Raw genomic sequence first — 25,897 nt, 5'->3', positions numbered from 1 at the left:
ATCTCCTCCCTAATACGTTATTGTGCGGACTCAATTCTTACTTATCATTTCTATCACAGCTAGCTACTCTTAACCTGTGTGGCACTGTTTCAGTAATCAAACTCTAATATGTTCAAAAGAGAAATTCCACATCATTTTGATTTGTTTTCTTGGTAAGAAATTAGACTTGTGGATCAATTAATTGTCCTGGTTGCCTAGGTTACTCATTACTCCTCAGAGTAGATAATTAGGAATATATTTTAGAATGACTATTTTTTGGTGATTGTATTGACGCAAGCTGAACGCGCTCCCACATTGTTGCTATTTACCTACGTCAACATCAGTTATAACCTTGATGTCTGAAACGCTCAGAAAAAAACATGGGCTTTAAAAGCTAGAGACCCATCAGTCCATTGCTTCAAAAAAGGCTACTTTTCAAGAAATGATACATGTGAACAAATCTAGTTCTTAAAGTATATAAGGTTTACTTGCCTTTTAAACTTGTAGAGAATGAAGGCTCCAACTACAACTAGACAGATAACAAAGAGAACCACTATAGCCCAGTATCCACTGCCTCCTCCACTTCTCTGAGAGTCTGAAATGCAAGACATATATTTGAAGAGCTTAGTAAATCTGCTTTCAGATCAATCATCATCTTGGGTTTGCCTTATTATCGAATCTCTTAAATAAAAACCACTAGATTTTTATTTTTACCTTCTCCTTGTCACTTCTTCAAATAGTACTCCTGGTGGAATTCTGTGCCAAAAATTCCAAAATTCTGCACCAAACAAATCCAAAATTCCAAAATTCTGCATTTTTTATTTGTCAGAATAATTCAATATAATCACACCAGTTTCACTTATTTTGGTAATTTATTTAAACTACGATACCAAAAAAATCATCATAATTGTTCAGCATTTCCTAAATACATGAAAGTTAAGTTACAAATACTTGCTAACCAAGACCCTGTCATCTAGTTATAATCCTGGATTTTCATTTAAATTGCATTACTTTTATTTTGGATTTTGATGTTCTGTAAAATGGAAGGTCGCTTTAAATTGCTCAGACTTTCACACAAGAAAGTCATAGGGTTTTGCTAATCATTGTCCTGCATTTTGTTTTAAATGGATAAGTAAAATAGATCCTGAGCTGTAATCTAACCCCATTGTTCCTCTCTGGCACAGGAAAAAAAGCAAGAAAGCACACAGACCTTCCTAGGTGAGGATTCCCTTACTGTCATTTACAATAAGGCTCCTTTACACCACTCTGGCAAGGTAAAGGAGCCTTAATTGACTAACAATGGGAACAATTAACTAACAATGATAACATGAGAAGCCTGCCTGTTTAGTTGTTACATTTCTACTCTGCCTCAGGGACAGAGCCTGCTTCACACAGCCCTATGCCTCCAAGCCCAGGACCCAGCAACAGGGACGAGAGGGAAAGAGTGAGTCTCTCTCACGCAGGTGCCCCGCCTCACCCCCTTATTGTCTCTCCATGGATCCAGGACTAGCCTCCCTCCCCCCAGCCCACCACAGTGATCTGCTCTCTGCTGCCAGCTGATCCCAGCAGACATGCTGGCGCTGCTGCAGAAGGGGCGTGTGATCCCCAGAGGTTTCTTCGCTCCCCCATTTTTCTGTGGGGGAGCCAAGAAATCTGTGGAAGGTGTGAATTCTGCGCCCTGCGCAGGGGACAGCATTCCCCCAGGAGTAAAATAGGCAGCACCATAAACTAATTTGTAGACCAACTTACAGATGCTGGAGAGAGGACAAATTTAAATGAAATAAATAAATAAATAAATAAATAAATAAATAATGTAATTATTTGCATGGATAGTGCCATTTTTCCAAGGATCTCCAAAGGTACTGTAGGCAATAGTCAATCAGCCCTCACATTTCTCTATTATATATGATACATAAACATTACTATATTCATTTTACAGATGGGGAAACTGAGATAGAGCAAGGTCAATTGACTTGCACAGTTACACAGTGCCAGAGTCTAGAATGAAATTCAGGAATCCTCAGTTCTAGTCTCTGTTCTTCTCACCAGGGAATACTGGCTCTTAACACAAGTGATTTCTACGGTAACTTTCAGATTAGAAACTACAGTGATGAGTCTTATAGTGGAACCTAAGATATAGAGAGGATGTGCCTTATTTTGCCCTGGGAACTAACTTGGCAATATATAATTTATATCACTATTTATGACACATCTGAATAGAGCCCAATGTGCTTTGCTCTTTTGCTGGGTCAGTGTCATACAGCAACAAACAGAACAGGTGTCATGAATGATGATGCACATGCACAAACAAACAGGCTTTGACATTGTCAGGGAGGGCTTAAGTTGAAGCTGTCCTTGCTGCTAAAACACAGCCTTTTCATTGTATGCTCCCTTCATAAAACACCCACACACAAATGCAGAAAACTTTTCAGTCCTTGCCTCTATTTTTGTAGGTTGGATCTGTGGGTCCAAATTTACAGGCTGGCAAATTGGGGACTCTGATATCTGAGCGTCCAAAACTGTGCTTTCAATTTGTGCCTGTATTAAGCTGGCCAGTGTTTGATAATCTGTCTACTTTTTAGTGAAAAGGACAAAAGTGAGTGTGATACATGAGGGGTGGGGGAGGAGTAGCTCACTTTGACGGACACCCAGCCAGCCAGTGAGTTGTAAAATCCTTCTTGGTCTGTCCTCTGCTTGCTTTACCTGTAAAGGGTTAACAAGCCCACAGGTAAAAGAAAAGGAGTGGGCACCTGACCAAAAGAGCCAATGGGAAAGCAGAACTTTTTAAAATTCAGAAAGAAACTTTCCTTTGTTTCAGACTAACACGGCTGTTGTTACTCTGAAACCTTTCCCTTTGTCTGTTGTTCTCTCGGCTGTAGGGACACGGAGCAGTAATGCTGTAACCAGCTTTAAGCCAGGCATGATTACAGATTATCAATTCATACCTCGAATTTACTTATCTGGAGCCTCAGATATGTAAGTAAAATTAGAGAATGTCTAAAAAGACACGATTAGGGTTATTTCTTTTATTTCTTATTCGCTTATGGACTCACCTGTGCTAACCCGAGATGCTTTTGTTTGCTTCTAACCCTTAAACTGAACCCCCAAGAAAGCTATTTTGGGTGCTTGATTTTTGGAATTGCTCTTTTAAAATCTAGCAAAAGCCTAAGTTCCAGATGTATTTTCTTTCTGTTTTTAATAAAATTTACCTTTTTAAAGAACAGGACTGGATTTTTGGTGTCCTAAGAGGTTTGTGCATATGCAGTTTGATTAGCTGGTGGCAACAGCTAATTTCCTTTGTTTTCTCTCTCACCTCTTCCCCGGAGGGTTGGGTGAAAGGGCTTGAGGGTACACTACAGGGAGGAATTCCCAAGTGCTCCTTCCTGGGTCCAAGGGGTTTTTTTGCATTTGGGTGTTGGCAGCGTTTACCAAGCCAAGGTCAGAGAGAAGCTGTAATCTTGGGAGTTTAATACAAGCCTGGAGTGGCAAGTATTAATTTTTAAAATCCTTGCAGGCTCCCACTTCCTGCACTCAGAGTGTTTTCAAGCTTCTAACAGGGTATCACAAACAAATAATGAAAAACTGTAAAATAAGCTGCTTTGATGGTACATTTTAAATTAACAAACAGCAGAAGAAACCAGTTAATGTAACACTTCTCTCAGAACTCTAATAGCAATCTATAGATTGGGCTTTTTACCTGAATCAGAGCTGGCTAACGTCACTAAGACCCAGTATCCTTCTCTCAGGAAAAAGCTGATGTTATGTGCATTCAAGGCCTGCTTTATAGCAGCTATTCTCTGAAAACATGAGAGAGATAATGTCACACATCTTCCACGTAGTTCAACTTTGAGAAATTCAATGCACTAAATTGAGAAACCTCTAAGTTCATTCAATATGGTGAGAAACCCAGAAGACATTTGTTGACCGTTTCAATTAGTTGTAAATTTTTAGGCAATTCTGGTTTTAAAAATCATTCAAATCTGTGCAACCCATCAATGTTGGAAAGTTACAAATGTTTATATCCAAATCTTCCTTCCCCTTATGGAGCTCTTTATTTTTTTCCACATTATGCGATAGACAACATTTCATTTACGGGAGCTATTGGGCCCACCTGAACTGTAACTTGCACAATGAATAATCTACATTGAAACCTGTCTCCAGTATATATATTCTTCTAATGGTACCAAAAGACAGGCCTCTCTGGAACTTTAGATTTCTTACACATGAAAAGTAACTGTTGCTTGATAATGCAGTGCATGTCATGCTTTACTTCACTTGCTTATCTCTAGGGCTGGCTGGCTGTTTGTAACATGTTTTTAAGAAGATTCTGTCAAAACAGTTATTTCCATCCACATAGAAACAGTTTCTCCTATTTTTCTAATGGGGACAAAGCATATTAAAATATGATCTCCCACATTTTTGTGGAACAGCACCGTTAAAAGTGCCACCACATCCCACCACTGTCAGACACATCGTCTGGTCCCTCTTTCTCTTGCTTGCATCTTCAACATAGGCAATTTTCCAGAGGATCAAGGCTAGTTTTATAGACTGTTCCTTAGTACAAGATACCGGTCCCCATAGAATGCCAAATTAAAAGTTTAAAATTAAAATTTTGCCAAATGCCAAATTAAAAGTTTCAGAGAATCATAGACCTTGAGAGGTCATCTAGTCCAGTCCCCTTCACTCAAGGCAGGACTAAATATTATTTAGACCATCCCTGGTAGGTGTTTGTCCAACCTGCTCTTAAAAATCCCCAATGATGGAGATTCCACGGCCTCCCTAAGTTTGTTTTTATATCTATGAAACCTTTAAGAGAGGCTCTTTTTATATTACGGTGCTAGGTTTTGACAAGCCCTCACAGCCTATTAGGTATAAAAGCCCCTGCTGTTTCTCTTACAGTATTTGCATGAATTTCACAAAGGGCCAAATTCTGATCCCCATACCCACACTCAGTCCATAAATGGTTTCATTGACTTAAATAGGACTCTTTGTGCACTCAGTGTAAAGATAACATAATTTGGGCCTCAGTTAATTTTCAGTAGAATTTTCCCAGAGAATTCTTAACTTTTTATCCCCAACTTAGTTACTTGGCCATATATTGTTTCCACTATTCTGTTCCAAGTCTGACATGAGGAATAGTTCTGACAGTTGTATCAGCAGCAACTTGTAAAATAATGCAACCATCGCTGAAATATATTTACTCAGTCTCTCTCCAACAGAGTTCTGTACTTGAACCATACTTAACTGGAAACAACCAGCAATTCTCAAATCACATAAGCATTCCAGATCTAAAAGTAGTTCTTCCTAGTGCAATTCCTTTGAGACACAAGCAAGTGAGTAACACATAAGAACATAAGAATGGCCATACTGGGTCAGACCAAAGGTCCATCCAGCCCAGTATCCTGTCTGCCGACAGTGGCCAGTGCCAGGTGCCCCAGAGGGAGTAAACCTAACAGGTAATGATCAAATGATCTCTCTCCTGCCAGCCATCTCCACCCTCTGACAAACAGAGGCTAGGGATACTTCCTTACCCATCCTGGCTAATAGCCATTAATGGACTTAACCTCCATGAATTTATCTAGTTCTCTTTTGAAATGACATGGAGATCTGAAACTTTTATAGCGATATTAATTTCACTTACATTTCAGAGTACAGATATAAAGTAGAGTCCATAAGGGCTGCCCAGGTTAATAGGCAGACTCAGAGTGCATTCTCAGTACATGACAAAGCCTCACAAGAATGCCAGGGCACCAACTTTCAGAACTGGAGCTATAAGCAGAATAAATGTCCCGTTGTTGAAACATGAAAAGGGGGAAATACTGAAGATCTTGGAGGTTCTCCTCTCAGTTATACATCAAGAATGAATGATCCATAAACATGGGCGGTTTGTCACAAGTGATAAGTAAGAGTCCAGCCCAACACCCAATGAAGTCAATGGGAGTCTTTCCATTGAGTTCATTGGACACTGGATTAGGCCTTAGGGTGGTAAGTTTGCCATAGATGTTTTCTGGAAGGATATTTACTGAGTAACACAGATTTTGGTACAATCGTAGATGTTATAAAAATTTGTGATCTCCTCTTTAAAAAGAACACTCCACACAGAAATGCACACACACCAGTAGCTTCAGTGGTCTGCCTTGCCTCCATTAAGGTGGTGAAGATGTGGCTGCTAGCACCTATAGATCCACTGCAAGTTCCACACTGGGTGTGTCAGTAGGGGTGTGCCCGGGGCGACACTGCCTTATACACCAGTAAGCAGCTGTAGGGCTGTGGTGGGGAAGCTGCATGCTGCACCTCTTCCCATTGTGGAGAAAAGGTTACCAGGGAACACACTCCTTCCAGTGTCCATGGAGGTGCTTTTTCTGCTCCTCGTATCTGTAAGCCCTTTTGTATGCCCCTCCCCCAGCTGAATGCTGACTGGACTCTGTCAGCAACATATAAGTATGATGAAAAATATATAGCTACTCTCAGATTTATCTTTTCAATCCTGACTTTGGCATCCCTTTTGTGCACCATTAGCTCCAATAGCCATAAGTTAGCTCTCAGATGGGGACCTTTATGATACAAACGGTGCAATACTAAATTGCTTTCATTTTTATCCAGTCCTGATATTAGGAATTTCTCCAAATCATTAGCAGCTCAGTGTAGCCCTTCATGTCTTTCCTCTTGGAATATCCGGAAGGGTGGTTCAGATCTGACCATGAAAACACTGAGGCAGCACTGAATGCAACTGATGGTATTCTTCAAGCTCCCTGGAAGCAGACCACTAGCAATAGCTGAGATTTTAAGGGAGCTAATCTGAATAAATTTAGGTATTTTTTTTTAAAAAAGCAAACAAACAGCAGGACAAAAGGGTCTGCCTTAATCTGTTGCTTTTAACTATTGAAGAGGTCCATTCCACGTAAACTTGGAACAGAAAAAGATACAATTTCATCATAAATCAGCATCTAGTTCCTTAAAAGGAGCAAAGAAGTTAAGAGTTTCAAGGTGACGACACCCACCTGGCTGCAAGCCACAATTCACATAGGGCTTTGTAAGCTATCTATTAAAATACAGTGCTTCCTGGAAATTAATTGTCACTTCAGTCTTCCAGAACATCACATTGAGATGGGAGGGGGAGCCTAAGGATGTTTTTTCTTGCATTAGGACCATTCTCAATCCTAATTTACCCAATTCTGAAAGTTAAAAGTTAAGTTTAAAGTCTCCTGCTCAAATACTCAGAAGTCACATCAAAATACTTTGAGATTTGCCTCTTTAAGCAATTCCTTGAATGAGGTTTTTGTACCATGTTGCCCTGGGAGCTTGGGCCTGCCTACCAGTAGACACACTCTGGCTAGATGGATATTGTGGCCTATTCACTGAACCTTATTATTTGTAACATATTCCCCTCCTGAACTAGTCTCTTAAAATCTAATGGTTTCTTAAATGATAACTCCTTTTAACTGATAATGCTTGAAACGCAAAACCGGTGCAGAGCTGAGACATTCATTTTATGGAAAAAAGGCATAATGTCATACATTATAAATCAGAGGTAGGGCCAGTGGACAAATTTTGATTTTCTACTGAACTAGGACCCCTTCCCACTGAACATATTTCACTTGGAAATGGGAGATAGGGGAAAGTCTCATATTTGAGCTTTGTCCTTTTGCACTTAAACTCTTTGCTCCTGTTGCCTCAGTACCTGAATAAGCTTCCTGACCATTAGGACAGAAACCACCTGCTCTTCATGTAATAGGCCAAATCCTAAAGTCTTGAGTCAGTAGGATCTGAGGTCTAATGTATTTTTTAAGTCAGTGAGGAGGATTCCTCTCCTCTAATCAAAAATGTTAATGTTCTAAATATGTGGTTTCCACAGGTTTGTACTCCTGATTAGAGAATTTTAATCTACTGGATCATTATAAACCAATATGTTATCACTTTAGTTGCTGATGTAACAACAGACAAATATTAGCCATCCCTGAGAAATATTTTGACACCAGTTGGAGCTGGATTGTGCAAATGGCCACAGCTCAGAGTACAAGCTGGTATGGAGACACTCTGGAGGAGCTTGGAGAGGAATGCAGGGACTGCAGCATATTCCCCACTGCATGCCATCCCACATTATGGGCTGGACTAGAGTAAGAGGCAAGACCATGGCCTGCTCTCTTCCTGTTGCCTTTGGGGTAGATTCCATCCCAGGGTGCACAGGGAAGGAGCAGGCACTGCACTCTACTAAAGACAAGGACCGCAATTGCTGCTAGCTCTTACGTAGGTCATGCCAAGAATAAGTAGGGTGGATGACGTTGAGGTGTGTAAGGCCCAACAATGATGCCAGTAGGAGTACTGCCACTGATTTCAATGGGATGAAGATTTGGCCCTAATCAGACACAGATTGGTCTGGCTACCTTATCACTAGTTACACTTCTCTTCCGCTTTGGCTGGTTTGCTGGAAGCAGCACAAGCAAATCAGCAGTTGTGGGCAGACCAGGTTTCACCACAGTCACCAGTGTTTCTTCAGGGATATTAGTTTCCTGCAGAGACAAAGACATGCAAAGATTTACAGGCCTGTATGCTATACTAACTTTATACTGTCAGTATTATACAAAAAATAAATAAAATATGTAGCTACTTTCACATATGGTCTTCTGGATCTGGTCTTTGGTGTTAAGATTTTTAATATGTAGAGAGAATTCTATGGAAGTCACTGGAAGCCAAAAAGCTGCATATAACCTTACATTAATTAGCAGAGATTTGAAAAGCTCTTTGAAAATTAGAAGTGTTATCACACATATCAAAGAGCTCTAATGGGTATCATGCGAAAGAGTGAACTGAAGCCAAAGTGGTTTGCAGGTTTACCACAACTGTGCAGTGAGCATGTAATCTTCCAAGATAAAATGTTTAAAAAGCGCCTAAGTGTCTTAGAAGTACAAGTTCCATTTTCAAAAGTGACTTAGACACTTAAGTGCCTAAGTCGCATTGAAATTCAGTAGGACTTTGGCTTCTAATTGCCACCATCACTTTTGAAAATGTTACCATTCGTCACAAATTCTTCTGTTGTGTGATATATATCTTGGACGGCTGTTGTGAGAATTTAATGAAAAGAACTGGTCAAATCTCATAGTCCTTAGGTCAAATGAACAGTCTCTGAAAATCCATATAATTGTATCTAACTTTTTGTATATGATTTTTTAAAAGTTAAGATGTGGAGCCAATTTGATTCGGGCGGGGGGGAGGGAAGAAGGGAAGACACTAATCAGGCAGATGTACATTATGAAATGGGTAGAAGTTGATGTGTGATAGAGTGAGTTCCATTAATTTGGCATTTAGTAGGTGTTGGGGTTATAAACTGGGGTGAAACAGGTGTAAAACAGAAGGTCAGAATCCTGATCTGGTTTATATTGGTGCAAATTCATTGTAAGGCCACTAATTTCACTGGGGGCCCTTTGACAATATGGCTCTGTGTTTCCTTGGTGATAACTATTTTTATAAATATTTACTTCTGGGGTCATAACTTACTGATATGCTTCTCGACAGAATTCAATATGTGCTTATCTCTGGCAGTGTGTGCATCGAATATTATCACTCAAGTGCTCCCTACCTTAACGGCATTACTCTTTATCCATGTTACAATGCTGGTATGTGAAGCTTGACTTAAGTAATCTACAGGACAATTCAGCGTTCAAATCTGAGCAGTGCTTAATTTGTAATGAAAGAGGTGCCAGGGCTCAAGTAGGTGCCGAGACTCAAGCAATTCTTTTATGTTCATAACTGATGTGGCAAGCCTAGAGGTACCGGGGCTATGAACTGCTAAGCCTAGAGGTGCTGGGACTGAGCCCTAGCAAGCTCTAGCATAAATGAAGCCCTGAATCTGAATCTATGTCTTATCCATACCTGCAATCTACATAAAGTGGCTGCAGCAAATTAATTCCTTACATATTTTCTGTAATTTTCAGAGTTACACATGCAAAGCTGTAAATTATTTAAAAAAAACAATCAATCAAAGACTAAGTGTTGTATATTATAGTACCCTTTGTGTAACCCCTAACTACATCACATTCATGTTACATTTTTTCCCCCAAGGTCAACAGTATTGGTTAATATTTCCACCTGGCCCCAAAATCCCTGAGAGGAGTATTTATTGTTAATTCCCCATTAGCCTGTGTTGGAAAGAAACTGACAGTATTGCAATAATGTAATCTATGGCCTGTATACACAAGTGACACTGGTCTCAAACTGCTTCTAAATGTCACTCATGGGGATAGTTTTATTGTTCTGCTCTGCCTAGTTTTTTCTAAATGGGGAGGCATTAACTTAACCTTCAACTTTATGACTGGAGAAGGAGCAGTTTATGAGCAAACTGAGAGAGCACCTTTGCAAGAAGTCGTGTTACTACCAGGCCTACGTCTTCCCTCCACTCTGGTATGTTGGGGTTGTACATGTCCAGATGTTTAGTAAACTTTAGAGAAAGGACTTGAAAATGATCTGGAAACAGGAAAAGAAACATTTTTGAATAATTCAAAGAGAATTGGGGAAAAACAGTTTTGTAGAAAATAGTAACTCTGGAAAAAAGCTCTGTTAGCGTTATTAATTATTATTATTATTATTTGTATTTTTAGAAGCTCTTACAAGACCCATTTGCAGGCCAGGACCCCATTGTGCTAGGTGCTGTACTAAAACAGAAGAAAACACAGTTCCGGCTCCAAGGAGTTTACAATCTAACATTATTTCCCTCACATTATTCGATACCATGGACCAATACCAGATTTTTGTATTTTCCCCACTTTCCCAGCATCTTATGTCTAAATATTTCTAGCCACCAATCAAAGGCAACATGGAAAATGTTAAGTCAAATTTCATATACTCCACGGTTAATTATCTTTCTGGTCATTTTTCATTAAGATATCACACCACACATAAAGCTGTGGTTTCTTTTGTTTTTAATGGGCATGATTCTATGGACTTGATTCTTACTTAAACATAAACATCTGGTTCTTGCCCATTGCATGCTCCTTTTTTCATGCAAAATAAATACTCCTTTATGTTTTCTATAGTCTAGCTGTGAAAACATGAACAGAAATGGTATGGCAATGGCTAACTACTGCATTGTTTAAAAGAATAAATAAGCTACACTCCCAACATTTCTATGAATGTAATCCAAAAATAACTGAAATACTAGAAATGGACAGTTCCTTAGTAAACAGGACTTTATTTTTTCCTTTCTCCTTACAGGCTCCTTGGAAGCATACCTGAAGAACCCAATGCAAAACAGAGAAAGAGATCCTGTGGAATGCATGAATGATCCAAACATGATCTCTTGGGCAGTTTAGACAGAACCATATTTTTATATTTATTTTTTCTAAGGATTTCTTTATTTTCCTCAACCCCAATGCCCCGTTGGTCTTTGACTCAGGATTTGCCAATACTAACAGCAGCTGCAGTAGTGAAAAGTAAGAAGCATGATAGGCTTACAAGCCATGCTAATGGGGTTATATTTTTAAAGCTTTCTAAAAAGCTGACGGGTTTATAAATGGTATCACAGGTATTCATAAAATCCATTTGTTCCAGGGCAAGAGGTTTACAAACACTCTATTTAGCTTGAATCCTGGTGTTTACCATTATGTTATATTAAAAAGCATATTACAAGCAAAAAGGGCAGAGTCTGCTTGGAATATTAGGACAATAGCTAAGTATGTGTCCCCAGGATATATGAAAGCTTTTAGCTCTCCATATTTGCAAGCCTTAGCAAAGTAAGACTTGTTAGATATCCCTGATACCCAGATTTGACAGCAGATATACAAGTTGAAATATTTCCTCTTCCTTCTTACATTTTTCATGGTACATCAGGCCTCGTCAGCACATTACAAGGCACAGCAAAATACACTGTGATACAATGCAGCACATTAGCTAAAAGGTCATTTGACATTTTTCAGCAGCTCTTTCTAATCCAAACTCCTAGAGAAATGCCCAAATCATTAAGCAAAAAGATGTTATCACAACAAGCAAATTCTTTCATGTTTTTTATTATAAAAGTATGTGCCCCACTGAACTTCTTTTCCCTCACATTATTCGTTCTGTAGTAAGATCAACAGAATGACTAAAAATATTATAAAAACATATAAGTTCTACAGCATTCTACAGATATGGCCCAAAATGCTGCTTTAACACAACTGTTATCTGTAGTGCTTTGGAATAACATGGTAGCATTTTCTATAAGGGATTCAGGTCAAATTCTTCCTTAGCCTTTCTCTGTCCATTTCAATGGAGTTTCATTACAGATCAGTTTAGTGTATTAAGTTTAGAAGTTTAACATGGCATTGGATAAAATTTCACAGTAGGATCTGGTCTCTAAGGGCAATTGTAAAGTACATGCAATGGACCGAAAAAAAAAATACAACAAGGGAGTAAAATTATCTCACCAAAAACTCGAACAATCTTGGAATCCTGCAGCATGGAGTTCCCACAGGAGGCCTGCACTGTAACTCTCACCTCACCTGTCTCAGCAAATCTTGTCACCAAAAAACTGTCCAAAGTGAGAAGTGGCTAAAAAAGAAGGAAAATTAAAAAAAAGAATGTTACGAAGAATTATGAAAGAAGTTTTAGTGTGTGAAGGACTAGTGATGGAAATATATTGGAACGATCAAATAACAGATTGATTTTTTTCTGTGATTTTAATCAGTGGTTAACCACATCAGCGAATTCCAACTTCTACCACCAGGTATGCTTGCCCTATGTTGGATACTTGAAAACTAAAATAGTCCTTCATTCAGAAAATGCATATAAAATATACTTAAACAGTGTTCAAAATCTAGTGTTTGACTTTAGAGTTACAAAGTTTAGGGACACACATTTTTAAAGACTGAGCAAATCCTCCTTCTAATATAACTGACAGACTATTAGGGTTTGATCCAAAGCCCACTGAAATGACTGTAAAGACTCCCATTGACATCACTGGGCTCTGGGTCAGGCCCTCAGTGCATAGGCCTTTCCCCTCTACACACCTGAGTTCAGATTCTATCATCAGTTACAATTAAATTAATTTTGTGGCCTGACTTTAGTGCCCGATCCATACAGGTGCGCTATTGCACTTCTGCAATTCCTAAAGATGTCAAAAGGGATCTGAGGTGCTCTGTACCGCGCAGAATTAGGTGCTTAGTCCATATTTGTGCACATCACAGATCCACCACACAGTATCACCTGATTTGCATTCCGGGCTCAAGACCAACCCAAGACTAAAATAATGGACTGGCACATGGTGCCTGTCTGAACTATTCCTCCCTCAGGCAGTAATCTTAGTCTCTCTCTTATGAGCACTATATTGTGCTCATACATTTAAAAATAATTATTTTAAAAGATAATTAGCCCAAATGAACAGAAAAGAATAATCCTGTCCCAGTAGAAATATTTAGATTTGTAATGTTTTATGATCCATGTATCCAACCTATCTACCCACATATGACCATAATTATGGTGTATGAGCACCTTTTTTGTCTTCTTCCTTTTTAGACTTAACTTCATCCCTCTATAACAAACTGTAAAGAATATAACATCACAGAAACAGCCTTAGTCAGCAATATATATTTCTGTGCAGTATTTCAATTCCCATCTCTGCTAATGATCACATAAATAGAAGCTCTCATAATTCACTGATGCCACAATCCCAAATGCATTACATCACAGTTTCCTTAAAGGTGGTGAATTGCAATATAATTAAAAAACGAGGAGTACTCTGGCACCTTAGAGACTAACAAATTTATCTGGGCATAAGCTTTCGTGGGCTAAAACCCACTTAGAAATCTGTTAGTCTCTAAGGTGCCACAAGTACTCCTTGTTTTTTTTGCCGATACAGACTAACACAGCTACCACTCTGAAACCTGCAATATAATTGTGACTCCACTAAAGGAAATGGTCTGGAGAAGTAGCCTGATTCTAAATGAAAAATTTCCATTTATACATAAGTAACAATAATGGACACCACAGAGGTTGTGCTAAATGAGGCCATTATCCTCTGAAGTTTGTTGGCACTGTAATAAAGAAAAACGAATGCTGAAGCATATGCTATGGGACTGTCCAACAGTCAGGCAGACATAAGAGTGAAAATGGTGCTTGATTTCAGCAATCAATCCTCAGCTGAGAATTATACCTTAGGTTATGTAGCTACTACACTGGGTTTAACTCCACCCCCAAGACTTTGGTTCTTGAAGGCTGCAATGATTATCAAGTACGTGATTTTACAAAAATGGAGGAGTAGGTTTATGCCCAAAATAGAGCACTGGTATTTGCACCTGACTGAGTAAGCAGCGAAAGAAAGAACAGCCTATTGATGTGGAGTGCAATGATATGAATTCAAAAAAAACTGGACTCTGTTTCTTGATACATTTGGATAAGGAATTCTGAGATGGCTCAAATAATGCCAGACTTCTGTTATACCTGAGGTCTCCTCCTCTTTTCTGCCTATTTGTATGCGTCTTTTTATGATTGATGATGATGACTGATGATTATTACCACCACCACATCTTATGTCTGTGTAATTGTCTGATTTTTCAGCTTTGACAAACAATAAAGGTGCTTAAATTAAAGGTGCTATGGGATATCCTGTGAAACGTGTGGTACCTGATAACATATGCAAACTGCAAGTCATTTATATTTTTGTATTTTTGTTTATGAAAATAAAAAAAATGAATCACAAAAATAGCAATAATGGGAAAGAAACAATAAAGAAAACTCATGATCATTTAATGGGGTTTAAATAACATTTAATAGATGGTATAACAGACTGTTTGAAACAGAATCATGGAATATCAGGGTTGGAAGGGACCTCAGGAGGTCATCTAGTCCAACCCCCTGCTCAAAGCAGGGCCAATCCCCAATTTTTGCCCCAGATCCCTAAATGGGCCCCTCAAGGATTGAACTCACAACCCTGGGTTTAGCAGGCCAATGCTCAAACCACTGAGCTATCCCTCCCCCCTAGGTATTCTGCAAAATGTCATGTATACTAGGAGAGTATTTTCCTGAAAGGAATAGGAGTTAGACATAATCCTTATTGAAGAGAGGCTGGAAAAAAATCTCCAGTGAAATCTTGTGTGTACCTGAAGATTGTTTCCTATCCACCAGTAGAAGACTGTCAAGTTAGGGTTCTTGGGCAATACGATGGCTGTCAAATTCATCTCCTGGTTTCTCCCAATGACTGGAACCACTTCTAGATGTAAAGCCTGCAGTGGAGCTGAATAGAGTTCCAAAAAGGCCATTAATCAAGAAATCCATCAATTTATTGAATGCCTCTGCTTTTTCTCTTGTTCAGCAATTCTGCAGCAGTCTCACCTGCACAGAACAAGGTCCTGAATTTACTTTTCTCCCTTGCTGTTTTCTGCATACATCAATGAAAAGAGCTGAAGGTATGTCATGGACATTTTAATTAAACAAAGGAGGTCACAAATAAAAATCCAGAACAATGTGATTTATTGGTGCACCTGCATGAGTCTTTCTTGTGCAAGTCTGACATAGAAGATCATAAGTAAATTTAGCCCAATTGAAAAAAAAAGATGGAAAAGGAAAGTAATCAAAGATAAAATTGATGGAAATTCTACCAGGCCTCTGATATTTTTAAGGCAAAATCTGAGAAGAATGATGCTGACTGTTCATTTTCATTACGAAGTATCAGCGGTCAGGCCAATATTCAGCATAATATCCAATTAATACATACTTTAAAAATCTGTCTATTAGAAGCTAATTGGTTTTCAAATTTAAATGTATAACTTCTGTACATTAAACACGTGCTCTTAGAGTAAGTTTGTTCCTTTCTGAAGTTTTACCTTGTGAGGCTATACCTGCAGCTATAAGTATTTGCAGGCAGTGTACAAAAACTGCATCACTTTAAAATCTCTGTATCGGGTTTTTACTAGTCTCATTGTATTTTGGTCCATAAAAATATTTACTAAAATAATATTATTGAAAGAAAATCTTTATAGGAGGCATGAGTTATATTTGTTTCAGAAAAGCACTCAAAGCTTGGAGGCTTTTAACACTTATTTTTTTACTTATATTGCACCTTCCATTTCAGAAACCCAAAGTGCTTTACAAACATCATGTAAGTCATTATATATAACAAATCCATCCTATCATTTCTCTCTGTACTCTAAACATCTCTTTGTCATTCAGAGCAATTAGCCTCAATCCAGGCATCACTCTGAGCCTTTCCTTACCCTCCTTGCACTAATTATGTCACTGCCCATTCACGTCCAATTCACATTCACTGTGGGTATGCCTACACTGTAGCTGGGAGGATACCCACCACCTGGGAGTAGTAGCATGTGCAGACAGTGTCACGGGCTGGCCCTCAAGTATAAGTCTGCCTGACTCCCTGGATCCATACTCAGGAGGCTAGCGCATGCCACACCATCCACACTCATTTTTAGAGCACTAGCTCAAGCAAAGCTGGTGCGTCTGTATACCCAGGCTGGGAGGCACACTCCCAGCTGCAGCACAGACATACTCTCTCTCCTCCCTGAGAGCAGGTGGCCCATATAGCATACACATACCTCTCTCCACTTCGCAGAGGCCAGATTGTGTGCAATTTTGTTTGAACACAAGAGTTTCTGTTTTTATTAAACTCTCTCTCAAATGACTCTAAAAACAAGTTAGTGTGTTCAACATACTGTGATCTTAAGTGAATGGAGACTTCTTCAATAGTTGTTTTAAGAAGCTGAATTAAAGCACTCCCCTAGCCACTGAATATCTTGAGGAAAATTCAGGAATGGTAGTAAAATCTCTTAAACTTGGAACAAACCCTTTTTGACTATGTGGATTAAAGCTGTCCGGATCTTCTACAAAAGGAAGACAGAAACTACTTAATTTTGAAATAATTTTTTTTGGGGGGAGGGCATCTATAAAATGTCTGGATTATTCAGATTAGCAAACAGGATCATTGTCTTGATTTTTGGGTGTAACTACATGTTGTTTCAGCTTTCCCAGACAAAAGTGCCCCTCTGAGCTATGGTTTCACTCTTAGAGAAGGTGGAATTAGCTAGTTATTAGTAATTGTGAGTTCTTTTGATTGTCTGAGTCACAGCATCCTGGAATGAATTGAAAGAAGATGTTGCGTGTTTTGGGATCACACTTCTGAACAGACAGAATGAGAAACAATTACTGATTAGTTGGTTTGCAAGACTTTTGTTTGTCCAGACTATAATTTTTGTAGGTTTAGTTTTAAAAATATACCTGGTGCCCAATACTAACTCACTCACAAAAACAAATCCCTTTCACATCCACTGTAGAGAAGCAACAAAACACAGATCCACGTCGTTCAGCAATTCCCTTTATTCTGGTCCAACTTGCTTTTTAAAAGAACTGAGGCTTGCTCTAACTTCTGGTAAAGTTTACTAGGCTGCTGCAGCATCTTATCCTCTGGATCAAAGAACCATAATATTGGTTCATCCTACTATGAAAAGTTTCTTTAAAGATCTGGTGCATATCTGTCCTGCAGTTTGGGACTTTTCCTATTCATGGGGCTTGAGTTTAGTACTGACAAGTTTAATGCACTCTGCCTTTTCCCTCTGTCCCTCAAAACTACATTCCTACTGACTGTTACATCAGGTAAAAAGAATTTTGAGATACTGTTGTTTATGGCTTATTCCACTTTCATGATATTCCACGGGATAAGGTGTTTCAGAGCCCACAACCTAAATTACTCCAGAATTTCCAGATTCCATTTTAATTAGTCCTGGTCATCCTCCTCAAACCTCACAATTCATCAGGACTGCATAAATCAGATGTAAAGTATCTACTCACCCTGAACGAGACAAAATACTTTCATAAGACTCCAAGGTTGTCTGTGACATTGGGTAAAAGTCCAATGGGAATACCAAGGGAGATACGAGGGGGGATGGGACTCAAAATCAGTTTAGAGATTATCCTAGTGGATCGACCTTTGTACTCAATCCTAATCAAATTAGTGTTCCAATACCAGATTAGATATAGCATTAATTTTATGCTTGAGAAATATACCTCCCCCGCTGCCATTTGTAAATCCACCACATGAAACTCCATTTACATCCTTCACTCATCACTCATCTCACGATATAGGGGCCAAATCACAGGGACTTTTTGGGAAGGCAATCCTTCAGCCCTCCTTCAGGGGTTCTTACTGCTTGTCAGCCTCCCAAGAGTGCGACAATTCTCAAGGGAGAAAGTTCGCAGCATATATTGCTTCTACAGATCCATACTCACCCACTCTCCTTCCCTGCTTCTGTTTATCAAATCTACCAGCTTGGCATCTAAGCACCTGACAATTACTGAATTAAACCTGAGAACACTATGCTGAAAGGAAATGTTACTACCACAAATTTTTAAAAAAAACAGATAATGAAACTGAGGCCCAGAGGTTATGGGCCTAATCCTGCTCCCTGTGCTTTTAATGGGAATTTTGCAATTAATCTGCATGGACGCAAGATAGGGCCCTAAATGGTCACACAGCCAGTCGGGGCAGAGGAAGGAATAGAACCCAGATCTCTTTACTCCCATCATTTGCTAGACAATGCTACATCTCAAAGACTCTGGCTAACAGAAGGGAAATATGGGTAGCTGGAGACACTGTCCATTTCCTGTAGACTTGCACTAAACATTCCAATCTCTGCAGAGGCTCCAACGTTTACTGCTTTCTACTTGGTTCCAGGATTCATGATGGAGGCCACCCATCCCACTCCCCAAAGCCTTAAGCTAGTACTTGGAGAACACAAGAGAAGTAACTTGCCTTTTTTTGACTATATGATTTGTTTCTGGGGTTCTATTTGACCTATCTAAGAACAGGAGAAGCAACAGTTGTTATGAGTTCTGAAAGGAGAGGAAAATGCAGTTCCAGCAGTGAGCTGCCTGTTTTATTTCAATTATGAATTGACTGAGGTACATTAAACCTCTGATGGAGCATGCTATTCCTTGTGCACTGCTGTTTCTTTTCTTTGAATTCTAGTTGATGGTTTTTATTTTGGTTTTAATTAAAAGAAAAATAAATGGTCTATTTCATGTGGTACTGCACATTCTCACTGCAATATACAGTTAAGTCAATATATACTGGAGCCAACATTTTTAAACTTGGGTAACTACAATTAGGCAACTAAATCTAGATTCAGGCATCTTAACTAATGATCTGATTTTCAGAAATGGGGAGCACCTACTGCTCCCACTAATCTGAGACTTCTGAAAATCAGGGAAGAGAAGACATCATCTCTACACCTCTGAAAATCAGGTCACTTACTTAAGTATCTGAATATGTATTTAGGTGGCTAAATTTAACCACCCAAGATTGAAAATGGTACCTGAAACCGTAGACGGAATTAGTGTCACAACTGGGATTAGAACACAGATACCTCTACTCCTGCCTTATATGCTCCTGCTATCTAATCACTTGATCATGCTTCCCTTTAAAGTAAGGTCTCCCTTTGATTGGTAATACCCTCCCCCATTTACAATTATCTGCATTAACCATGTGCAGCAGGTGCACTACTGCATGAGCACATTAAAAGAAATGTATTTTGGTGATAATATCTTCAATATAATTTCTTCTGGAAATCACTGCCCCGTAGCTGTTATCAACTTGTGGTAAAGTTGCAAAAGTGAAACCAGAGAAAAACAAAACAGCACAACTTACAATTAACTTGAACAAACACCACTGCTTCCTCATGCCCGGCAACATTCTCAGCCCTGACTGAGACACGGTAAATCCCAGGGTTCTCATAACGGTGCCGAATGGGTTCCCCTGTCATTGTGAGGTTCACGTATATTGCCTTAAAGCCATCTCCAAGGTCCACCTGGTACTTGGTGTTTATAATATCTCCCTAGCAGAAGAAATAGATCAGAGATGTTTTGAATAGCCAAGATTCAAAGAAACAGGACACATTATTATTACTTATTTGTGTATGGCAGTGCCTAGGAGCCCCAGCCATGGACCAAGGCCCCATTGTTGTAAGTGTTGTACAAACACAGAACAGAAAGACAATCCCTACTCCAAAGAGTTTAGGACAAGTGGTGATGTGGGGCGCGAGGGATAGCTTGGTGGTTTGAGCATTGGCCTGCTAAACCCAGGGTTGTGAGTTCAATCCTTGAGAGGGCCATTTAGGGATATGGGGCAAAAATTGGGGATTGGTCCTGCTTTGAGCAGGAGGTTAGACTAGATGACCTCCTGAGGTCCCTTCCAACCCTGATATTCTATGATTCTGTGTGTGTCTATATTAATATTCCCTTATCTGTAACACAGATCCAGTTTAATGAGGATAAAATATTCCAGATTAGTCAACAGGTTGTAACTGCATTATGCTACACTGACCACGCCTCTGGATATGACCAACATGATTTGCAGAGCCATCCCAATCTATAAGTATTCTTTGACTTTATCTAGGACTCTTAAGCCCCGTCCACTGTGCTAGCAAAAACCCAGTTGACATAGCATATTCGTTAGCACAGTATTACTATGGCTAGCATAGCATTTATACCACCTTAGCCATCTGCTATAATTTATTATTCATTATAGCTCTGCCAAGTGCTCATGAAAATGACACTGTCTTTCTAAAGTCAGGCCTAAAGTATTGGGATGATGAAGATTGTCTTCAATGTGCAACTTCATTAAAACAAAAAACATAACCACTTATGACTTTACATTGTCACTAGGCTACACACCATGGATATTCATGACAGTGAGTACAGAACTCAGATTCTCCCATCTGGACAGAGCCACATGACTGGAGCTAAAGGAGACACTCCATTAGCAGTTAGCAGTACATAACCTAGGACACGCATTGTAATAGTTCTGACTGCATCCAGGAAAGGCAGTCGTGCAGCTACTCACCTGACAGTGCATTACAATAATTATATTACTACAAAAGGATTTCAGCCAATCACAGCATTGAAAAATCACGTGTTATCGCCTCTCAAATGACCCTGAAATCTTTATACGTTCAGTTTCATTATTCCATTTCCACACTGGCCACTTTCTGAAAAAGTCATACTTCAAAACCTCATCCCAAAACATGATGTTAACAGAAGATCAAAGGAGGCAACAGCAGACAAGAACTTTCAGATCTTTGCGTTACAAAGGAAAGGAAAACATTTTTTTTAAGTGCTGCTGTTTGGATGAATTTTCTTCTGTCTTGTCAGATAAAAGAAAAAAATGTTCACAAGGTGAGAGAATGTTCACAATGAAGATCCTGCATAGTTCTCAAATGCCTCAACTCCAGAATGCATCACCCACAAGGAGTTTATTGCCTTGTACACTCCTCTGCTGTGAACATTTTCTTCAAATCACCATTCTCTTTGGATACAGATGTGTGGAATTTAGTGGAGGAGACAATACCCTATTAAAAGTTTAAAGCAAAGGAGATTCCTCAGCTGTGTCCTTGTAAGTGCAATTCACTTAGGTGACACTAAAGTGCAAATACTGCTTGTTTGCTTTCTTATGCTAGCAAAGCACCTACATACGATCTCCAGGGGGGTATAGGAGTAAGGTGTTATGTTGTAAACCAGAGCTGAGTTTTAATGAATGTTTTGTTCTCACAATGCCCTTCCTACTATAATACTATTTAAGGACCCTGATGTTTTCAAAGCACTGATTTCATTCTCTAAAATAGGAAGATATTAATGGTTTGATAACAAAAGAGGAACACAGGAAAAATACAGCTAAATTAAATGGAACTTGGACACATCTACATAGTTCTTCTGCGAATAGTGGATTTTGTTGACATTGTTTATTCATGCATTTTGTGGACTGAGCGAGCAGAGCTTGGGACAGCTTATTTTCTTCTTCTTGTTGTTAATAATATTACTAGATATAAACTCAGTAATGTATCACTCAGACGAACACAGTGTGAGCCAAAGCCTCTTGCTCCTGTGAAACTAATAACCGGTATTCACATAAAGCAATAAACTAATATTGTGTGACAGGTAGATATAATACTACATCTCTTTGGTGTTAGTGGATCTATCCCGTAAGCTCACTAATTGTCAGAAGATCTAATTGGTCCCTTGTGCAAAACTTGCCTTTCTGTTTCTAACTAATATTATGGATTTATTGATTCTCAGCCATAGGGGGCAGCAAATTGTTAGGTTTCTTGTAAAGGAGACTTATAGTTCAGAGTATTATGCATAGCTATCACTAATAGAGAGAGCGAGAATACCATTTGTGATCTTTGAGCATCTTTGCATGTCTTAGGTGTTCTACCAGTTGACAGAGAAACACCTTCAAGTCTCAGAATTCCTACTCTGACAAAAATCATATTTTTAGATGCCCCATCACAATTAACAGAAATGATGAATCACTGAGCTCTCAGATTACAGTCAAGTGCTGTTTCTTTACTAATAATGAAATGATGACAGCACAGAGAATTAGGAAAAGAAATGGAGATATATCTGACCTTACCATAGCTAAGGCCAATAACTACTTAGAGCCAGATTCTGCCACATATTAAGTAGTAACTTACTCTGCAAGTATCCCCATTGGCTTCTGCAGGAATGAATCCGTGTCCATGGTTGTACCATGCAGGCCTGCTGAAATGCATGAATTTCCTTCAGACTCTTTGAAATCAATAAAAGAAAAGGAGTACTTGTGGCACCTTAGAGACTAACCAATTTATTTGAGCATAAGCTTTCGTGAGCTACAGCTCACTTCATCGGATGCATACTGTGGAAACTGCAGAAGACATTATATACACAGAGACCATGAAACAATACCTCCTCCCACCCCACTCTCATGCTGGTAATAGCTTATCTAAAGTGATCACTCTCCTTCATCGGATGCAGTGAGCTGTAGCTCACGAAAGCTTATGCTCAAATAAATTGGTTAGTCTCTAAGGTGCCACAAATACTCCTTTTCTTTTTGCGAATACAGACTAACACGGCTGCTACTTTGAATGATGTCTTTAAGGAACAGTGGAGAAAAACGCCGTTGAGGGGATGAACCCAGTTTCTTAGACAGAGCTGTCATTTTTGTAGTTTCACTGAATACTTCCATTTGGTTAAATGGATGCAGCAATAGCAACAGAAAGGTTTGTGCACCTGTTTCTAAGCCATAGGCTAATCCCAGTTCACCCACCATCCAGAGAGGAGAGAAATTAGTGCCTAGAAATAACGTCTAAACGAGCGTTGACATTTTTAAGAGGCTGAAGTTCTTCATTACCTGCTCTTGCGTGACTACAAAGGTGATGTCTTCTCCAGGTTTCACAGCCAGGCTCTCTCCTTTGATGCTGATCTGCAGTCTTTTGGGAGCAATGAGTGGACACATATGCTGGGCTAGATTCTGCTGCAAGTCGACACCACCTTCACATACATTAGACACCACTTTCCTGTACCTGTATAAAACAGTAAGCAGTGAGCACACAGGACTGGAGAATAGCAGGTGGGTGCCATTGGGGGCGCTGCAGGACAGTATAACAATGACTACCACATGGTAATTGACTTCTCAGTGGGGCTGGTCAATGTCCCAAAGTTCAGATGGAAATCAGATCAAACAGCTTCTGCATTCCCAAGGAGCTAATTCCAGTGCTGATGAACTACTCTATGCCTGCGTGGCTCTTAAAACACTTTAAAATACAAATTTTGCATAACAGAATAATAAAAAACAGAGCCTGACAAAGATTGGCTGACAGTGAACAAGGAAGCACTCAGGATTATGCTGCAATTGTGCACGAATCAGTTTTATTCAGGTTTGTTATTTTTAACCATTCTTTTTAACACAATTGATGTTTCATTCTTCTGAGTTCAAACATGCTACATTACAACGGCCATGCACTACCAAAAAACAAACAAACAAAAAACGGATTTTCACTGATAAAGCAAATAGCAGCAAACTGTGATTTTCTTTCCTGATTTGACATTTCAACATGTGGTCCCAATCTATGCAGCTGAGAAAGATGATGTTATTGCCAGCTGCAACTTATTCTCAGCACAGACATCATACTACATTGTAGTGTATGTTCTGTGCTCTATTGTTTACAGTTCGGTAAAGCTTTCCTTTGATTCGCAGTTCTCCACAGGATTAGGAAAAGAATCCATTCACTGCAGATTATTTACCCCTGAGGACATGAGGGGAAGAAGGAGAAGCTGAGTGAGGATATATACTTATTCCTAAAACTGTAAATTATTTGAATCAGAGGGTAAATTGCTCCAAAATAAAATTAAAGGATTAAAATTAAAGGGTCACTGCCAACTTTAAAGTCATATCCGAAAAATGTGTAGTTACAATTGTTATAAACAGCTCCTAAGATTATCAGAAAAGAGTTTAGAGAAAAATATTTCTCTCTCTCTTTTCCGATTGTTTATTCAGGGCCTTTGAGGACTGTTCTCTACATGGCAAGTTGCATCCCTCATGCGCTGCTCTGTGGGGAGCACATTCACATGCTCTAGCTCCAGAGTGGTAGCCGTGTTAGTCTGTATCAGCAAAAACAACTAGGAGTCCTTGTGGCACCTTAGAGACTAACAAATTTATTTGGGCATAAGCTTTTGTGGGCTAAAACCCACTTGATCAGATGCATCATTTTTCACTCCACGCATCTGATGAAGTGGGGTTTAGCCCACAAAAGCCTATGCCCAAATACATTTGTTATGCTCTAACTCAGGCTCTGCAAGAAGTTGGTTACTAGTAATAGTAGAAGCAACACTGAAACTGAAAAGACACCAATTATGGGTGCAAACAGGAGACAAATGGGAAGCAGTGCACTGTTGCCAACATTAGTGATTTTTCACTAGTCTCTTGATGTTTGCTGCTTTCTTGAAAATGCCAGCTCCTGGAAGCATGTGGTTGGGTACCTGAGAATCTCACCTTTCATATGTTTTAAAAAAGAAAGTTTCTAACTCTCATCATTGTGAAGAAAAGCAGGAAAATGTGACCCCAGGAGCAGGTTTTACTCAGAGGCCAGCAGCTCTAACAGGCAGGCCTTGGCTTGACATTCCTTGCACCTTGTAGTGGGGTTTCACTCTAAGGCCAGCCCACCAATTCCCTGGTGCCCCAGGTTTCTCCTGGACCAACTGGGAGTCTGAGGGGAAGGGAAACGTTGGGGGCCTAGGCTCTCTCTCTCCACTGGGTCCCAGCCCAGAGCCCCAGGGGGAGAGATGTGGAATGACTCAGTTGCCTCTTCATGGTGCACCTGAGCTGCCTCCCCTGGGCTGCTTCCTTCCTCTTTGTTCTCTCTTTAGTTTGGGGAGTGGTCGCAGCCCACTTCCCCCAGTGGGAGTTCCCAGTCAGTCCCAGCAGCTCAATCAGTCAACCAAACATTCCCCAGCTCTTGTCCAAGTATCCAGTTATTCTCCCTCAGCAGGGAGTCAAGGGATGGAAAAGGGTCAGACCCTTATCCTCCCAGTTGGGTCTTACCCACAGTCCAGACCCTCTCCTGTGGATTGCTTTGTCCTCAAAAGCTGCAAACTGGCTTCCTCCCTTCGGATAGTCTCTCCTTCACTCTCCCTCCCTGCCTGACTGTCAGAGTCTCCTTTTGAGTAGATCCTCCATTTGGAACATGCTTTGCACCTGCTGAGAGGTGGGCCCTCTTGGCCCAGTAATGCGCCTTCACTCCTTTAGTAACTGTAAAGGCTTAAAGAAAAGGAGTACTTGTGGCACCTTAGAGACTAACCAATTTATTTGAGCATAAGCTTTCGTGAGCTTCATCCGATGAAGTGAGCTGTAGCTCACGAAAGCTTATGCTCAAATAAATTGGTTAGTCTCTAAGGTGCCACAAGTACTCCTTTTCTTTTTGCGAATACAGACTAACACGGCTGTTAATCTGAAACCTGTAAAGGCTTAAATATCCCTAAAGGCTTAAAGGCTTTAAAGGTGTAAAGGCACATCCCTAAGGGCACATCCCTAAAGGCTTAAATATCACAAAAGAAATGAAAAAAAAATCTCAAATCTCCTTATTTTTTAAGCCTATTTTATGATTTTTGGAGTTTGACAAGACTTGTGGGCGCTTGG

General features: G+C 39.7%; 1 protein-coding gene across 5 annotated transcripts in view; it reads right to left on the bottom strand.

Moving 5' to 3' along the window:
• The window catches only part of SORCS2 (sortilin related VPS10 domain containing receptor 2), an 806,006-nt gene that overhangs the window by 10,593 nt on the left and 769,516 nt on the right, over nucleotides 1–25,897 (bottom strand). For all 5 annotated transcript variants that reach the window (XM_074951738.1, XM_074951740.1, XM_074951739.1 and 2 more), the window contains 8 exons: nucleotides 23,114–23,285; nucleotides 19,598–19,784; nucleotides 15,045–15,178; nucleotides 12,375–12,498; nucleotides 10,328–10,440; nucleotides 8,364–8,489; nucleotides 3,677–3,776; nucleotides 472–574 (listed from right to left, as the gene is read on the bottom strand). In XM_074951738.1, coding sequence (XP_074807839.1) covers nucleotides 472–574; nucleotides 3,677–3,776; nucleotides 8,364–8,489; nucleotides 10,328–10,440; nucleotides 12,375–12,498; nucleotides 15,045–15,178; nucleotides 19,598–19,784; nucleotides 23,114–23,285 — 1,059 coding nt within the window. The remainder of the gene's footprint in view (nucleotides 1–471; nucleotides 575–3,676; nucleotides 3,777–8,363; nucleotides 8,490–10,327; nucleotides 10,441–12,374; nucleotides 12,499–15,044; nucleotides 15,179–19,597; nucleotides 19,785–23,113; nucleotides 23,286–25,897) is intronic.

This window comes from Natator depressus, chromosome 4, assembly GCF_965152275.1.
Source record: "Natator depressus isolate rNatDep1 chromosome 4, rNatDep2.hap1, whole genome shotgun sequence".
NCBI lineage: Eukaryota > Metazoa > Chordata > Testudines > Cheloniidae > Natator > Natator depressus.
The sequence above is the reverse complement of the archived record's forward strand: the minus strand, read 5'-3'. Positions and strand labels throughout refer to the sequence as shown.